The sequence below is a fragment of the Lagopus muta genome, chromosome 3 (genome assembly GCF_023343835.1).
Source record: "Lagopus muta isolate bLagMut1 chromosome 3, bLagMut1 primary, whole genome shotgun sequence".
Classification (NCBI taxonomy): domain Eukaryota; kingdom Metazoa; phylum Chordata; class Aves; order Galliformes; family Phasianidae; genus Lagopus; species Lagopus muta.
Genome location: NC_064435.1, coordinates 93,157,294 through 93,162,654, shown reverse-complemented (window position 1 = coordinate 93,162,654; position 5,361 = coordinate 93,157,294). Strand labels below are relative to the sequence as shown.

Here is a 5,361-nt window from a genome sequence, read left to right as displayed (position 1 = left end):
TCACCACTGTAGGGCTTGGAGTTGCTGCAGTGCATCTGCAGGGGAGAAGAGAAGCTTATGAGAACTGCAGATATAAAACCCTGTGATCAGACCATCCACCAGTTCCTGCAGCCCCAAGCTGCCCTCAGCCAGCCTGAGGGAGGGAGCCGGCCCCATAGCTCTCCTCTGATGCTCTGCATGAGATCTGATTGAGGATCTGCTCAACACATCAGTTGAAGGCAATTCCTCCCTACAGGTAACTCAACAGACTAATACCTGTTTCTTCAATGACAAGGTCTTGATGTTTGGGAAAGGCTTTTCCTTGTTTGGTTTGTCTAGTCTGAGCTATTCTCACCCTCAGATGGGCCTTCCACGTCCAGTGCCTCATATATGTTGTAGAGAGGCACCTGGGGGTTGGTAGAGCAGGCAGGGATTTTCGTTTTTATCTTTGAGTACAGACTTGCTTCCATCCTCTCCTTTCCTTTGTGTTCTTGCCTCCAGTCTGACAATTTTTTTTTCCTCAGGTGGGATAAAGGCTGTCTTTGGTCTTGTAGTGTTTTGGTTTTTTTTTTCCTTTGAAATAACCTGTTTGTGCATGCATAGTTTCCCTACTCCTTCTTTTTGTCTCCCATTATACTTTTTAACTATGTATTTCATCCTGTAGCCTAGCCACAAGGCAAAGCAGATAGTCTGTCTCCTCACATTTTACACAGCTATTTTGTCTACTGTTCTGCCATGCTAGTGAAAGGCTCATGCACTCTACCACTGTAGACAGCTGGAGGTCTGGACAACTACATAGGTGGCTCCTAATTCAGTCAGAGTTGCAGTACCCTTCCTGGCAGAGACAGATACTGTGACATTTCTTTGGGTGGATACCAGGACTAACTCTCTGACCTTGGAGGGTGGTAATCCTGCACTTAGAATGTGACAACTCTGTACTCTGAGGGTGATGATCATCTAGTGAACATCTCATGATGAAGTTTAACAAAAACGAGTGTAGAGTCTTGCATCTGGAGAGGAATAATTGCATGCACCAGTACAGGTTGGGGGATGACCTGCTGGAGAGGAGCTCTGCGGAGAGGGACCTGGGTGTCCTGGTGGACAACAGATTGGCCATGAGACAGCAGTGTGCCCTCATGGCCAAAAAGGCCAATGGCATCCTGGGGTGCTTTATAAAGAATGTGGCCAGCAGGTCGAAGGAGGTGATCTTCCCCTTCTGCTCTGCCCTGGTAAGGCCTCATCTGGAGTACTGCGTCCAGTTCTGGGCTCCCCAGTACAAAACAGACGGATCTCTTGGAAAGAGTCCAGCGGAGGACCACAAAGATGGTGAGGGGCCTGGAGCATCTCTCCTATGAGGAAAGGCTGAGTGAACTGGGTCTGTTCAGCCTTGAGAAAAGAAGACTGAGAGGGGACCTGATCCAGGTCTATAAATATCTAAGGTATGGGGGGCAGAGTGGCGAGGCTGGACTGTTTTGAGCAGTGTGTGGAGACAGGACAAGGGGAAACAGCCAGAAACTGCAGCAGAGGAAGTTCCGCACAAATGTGCACAAGAACTTCTTTAGGTGAGGTGACGGAGCACTGGAACAGGCTGCACAGGGGGGTTGTGGAGTCTCCTTCTCTGGAGATATTCAAGACCCACCTGGACACCTACTTGTGTGACCTGGTGTAGGGAACCTGCTTTGGCAGGGGGGTTGGACTCAATGATCTCTGGAGCTCCCTTCCAACCCCTATGATTCTGTGAGGACTCTCTGCTCACCTGTTCTGTGTGAACTGCCCACTCAAGCTGCTGTGCCACTGTCTTCTGTCTCTCCACGTCCTGTTCCAATCGCTCCCTAGTGGCAGGTTTAATACCTGCGGGGGGTTCAGCTGCTGTCACCTCCTGGCTCTTCCCACACAATGTCAGTGCTTCTGCACCTCAGAATCTGTGCCCTCCCTTCCTCATGGCATTTTTGCTATGGTTTTATCATTCTGTGAAGGCTCTCCTGGTGTGAACTTATGCTATGAAGCTGATCCACCCAAAGTCTTTGCTAAAATGGTTGAAACAGCACTTTTGTTGGTTTTTTTAAAACTGCTGCTGTCGTGGTGATTTTTCCCTAATACAGCATTTTGCTTTTGATTGAATCTAACCTGCAGAATATTAAACTTTGGCATTTGAATGCTTTTTTTGTTTGTTTTTTTTTTTTTGCTATTTTTACTTAACATCGTTTTTTGTTATGGCCAAATGCCACTTCATTTACCTGTTCTCACCAGTTCTTTGTATTCTCTCTCATTTCTCTGACCAGGGCAGACTAGGAATGGACAGAACTGTAGAATGGCTTGGATTGAAAGAGTTCTTAAAGCCCATCCAGTTTCATCACTCCTGCCATGAGTAGGAGCATCTCCCACCAAACCACGTTTCCCAGGGTTCTATCCAATCTCACGTTGTATACCTGCAGGGATGGGTTATCCACAGCTTCTCTGGGCAGCCTATGCCAGTGCCCAATAATGTACAAGTAAAAAAAAATTTTTTTTTAAAAATATCAACAAATCCTCAATGAATTTTTTTTTTTTTTTTCGGTAATAGTAATAGCCCATTGTTAAACACCAGCCAGAGAGTGCTGACATGTAAAATGGACACAACACCTGAAATTGTGAGGAAAGGGGGAGGCAGCTTTGCTAGCTGAAGAATCAACACTGCGTGTAGAATGAGACTGATGTGCCAATAGCTGCTAATGCTTTGTATGTGGATATAAACCTGTTGAGTCTGAAATGTAACTTCAAAACAAATCATTTACAAAGCAAATATTTATGTAGACGAGGAGGTTAGATAAACTTTCCCAGCAGCAAACATTTACAAGTATATTTATGCTGCAGTCTGTAGAGGTAACTGTATTTTGCTTTGCTTTCTTTTGAACTGTTATAAATCATAAATAAGTCAGTTGTCTTCAGTAGGATGCCTTCTCATTTCTGTTGTAGCTCTTTAAAGACTGTGTTTAAACTGCAGTATCTCAAGAGTAGCCATTCTGACCCATGTACACTGTACATAGGAAAATTTTTGGCACTGTAGAACAAACAAAGGCAATGACAGAGCCTTTTTTTTTGAGAAACAGGTGCTATAGGAAAAGGTATCCAAGAGGATACTCACCCCTCCAGGTAAGTTTGGAGAAAAGGACGATCTGAGGAATGTGACCCTACCTTGTTCGAACCATCGGGGCTGCAGCAGAGAAAGGCCAGGGGAGAGGGGGACCTGTGAAGACTCACATGGCATGGGAAGTATCATGGAGACAGAAGGGGTGGCTCTAAACCCCCTGCTGGCTCCAGGCACTCATGTACTCATGTAGCTCACCCATTGGTTCAGGCTGAGACCTTGGAATTCCACTATAGACACCCTTTCTCTTCTGGTTATATTTCTTGATATAAAGTGGAAAACAATATTTTTGGCATCTGAATGCATTACAAGAAAGAAGTTAGGTTGTTTCCTTCACACCCTCCCTATTTCTTTCCTAGTGTATACCTCTGCATACCTTTGAACGAAAGAATGCAGTTCTCTTACACTCTAATAAGGGATATAGCCTCTGTCAAATCCTAGGCCTATGTAAGGGCTGTTCTTCAAATCTTGGCATGTAAATATTATATCATCACGGACAACTTATACTCCAAATTTTTGATAAGCTAATGACAGGTCAGATGATATATGTGCTTATCTGTACACACACACAAAAGTCTAAAGTAGCATACAGCAAATTGCAGAAAAGTTGCCAAGTACTTTGTGGTTAGTTATGCTTTATTGCTCAGTTGACATCTTGAGAATAAATTGTTTCATTCTGTATCAGTAGGAAACTTTTCCAGGTGCCTATTCAAAATTCAAAGTCTTTTCTCTTGGGGGAAGAAGTTAAAAGCTACAGGAAGGTCACTGTTTATGTTTTTCTTTTTTTTTTTCTTTTCTTTTTTTTAATTGCTTTTTGTTTACTTTGAGATTGTGCAACTGTTTTTTGTGGTTATATTCTAGGATCATTCACATATGTACAAGTACAGGTTTATATCTCAACACTTCTCATCTACTGTTTGTGTTTTCATAGTGTCATCCGAAATCCAGGGAGAAAACTCCCTGCTCCAGTGTGCTGTTAGAAAGCGGCATTTCTGTATTCCTCATTATATGTACCATGTGATTTGACCAGCAAGCACACCCTGTCAGAGTTCAGGTTCCATGTTTGAACAGTCAAGACATGCATATGCAGTATATTGTTATACATATTCATTCTTTTTCAAGAACTCATAGATATAAGCTGATGTCCCTTTGGGCATGCTCCGTGATATTTAGGGTGGTCAAGTGCCCACCTACTTCTTTTCTTCATTTTCCACCATCAGCTTCAGTACTGAGATCTCTGAATATCTTTTATCCACTTCTCTTTCCACAATTTGGAAAATTTCCATTGCATATTAGGCCATAGTGAGAAACTTTTGAAACAATGTATGTGGAATTCTGAGGAAGATGTCCTTGCACTTCCTGGGTACAAATGATAAAAGTACTCCGTTATTGCTCCTGTGCTTTTTTTGAGGCAAAATCCTTGAGGCAAAGATACAATTATTCTGTCATGTCCTCAGTGCAAAATTATCAAAGACAGTGTGCCCAGGTGGCCAAGAAGGCCAGTGGCATCCTGGCTTGCATCAGAAACAGTGTTGCAATCACCTGATTGTTCCCCTGTATTCAGCACTAGTGAGGCCACACCTCGAGTACTGTGTCCAGTTTTGGGCCCCTCACTGCAAGAAAGACATTGAGGCCCTGGAACGTGTTCAAAGGAGGGCAACAAAGCTGGTGAGGGGTCTGGAACACAGGCCATATGAGGAGAGGCTGAAGGAGCTGGGAATGTTCAGTCTGGAGAAGAGGAGGCTCAGGGGAGACCTTATTGCTCTCTATAACTTCCTGAAGGGAGGTTGTAGTGAGCTGGGGGTCGGCCTCTTCTCTCGTGTCATTAGTGATAGGACCAGAGGGAATGGCTTCAAGCTACGGCAGGGGAGATTCAGGCTGGACATTAGGAAGTATTACTTTTCAGAAAGGGTGGTCAGGCACTGGAATGGACTGCCCAGGGAGGTGGTGGAGCCACCGACCCTGGGGGTGTTCAAGGAAAGGCTGGATATTGTGTTGAGGGACATGGTTTAGTGGGAGCTATTGGGAATAGGTGAATGGTTGGACTGGATGATCTTTTAGGTCTTTTCCAACCTTGGTGATTCTATGATTCTATAAGAGTGTGTTCATCACTCACCTAATCCTGGTTCATTACCTTATTCTCCAGCTTTCTCCACATCTATGCATGTATGCAGGAGAAAGAAAATCCATATCCATCTTGTGATAAACACTCAAAGTCAAAAATTTCAGGTTAGGCAAGGATCTTAGTAATAGCA

At 44.1% G+C, this 5,361-nt stretch overlaps 1 protein-coding gene across 12 annotated transcripts in view; it reads left to right on the top strand.

Annotated features, from left to right (window-relative positions):
• The window catches only part of TPK1 (thiamin pyrophosphokinase 1), a 214,438-nt gene that overhangs the window by 180,675 nt on the left and 28,402 nt on the right, over positions 1 to 5,361 (top strand). For 2 of the 12 annotated variants that reach the window (XM_048939497.1, XM_048939501.1), the window contains exon 8: positions 3,069 to 3,111. The exons of 8 other annotated variants lie outside the window; for them this stretch is intronic. In XM_048939497.1, the coding sequence (XP_048795454.1) occupies positions 3,069 to 3,111 (43 nt within the window). 2 more of the 12 variants (XM_048939498.1, XM_048939499.1) reach the window with 2 other exon arrangements.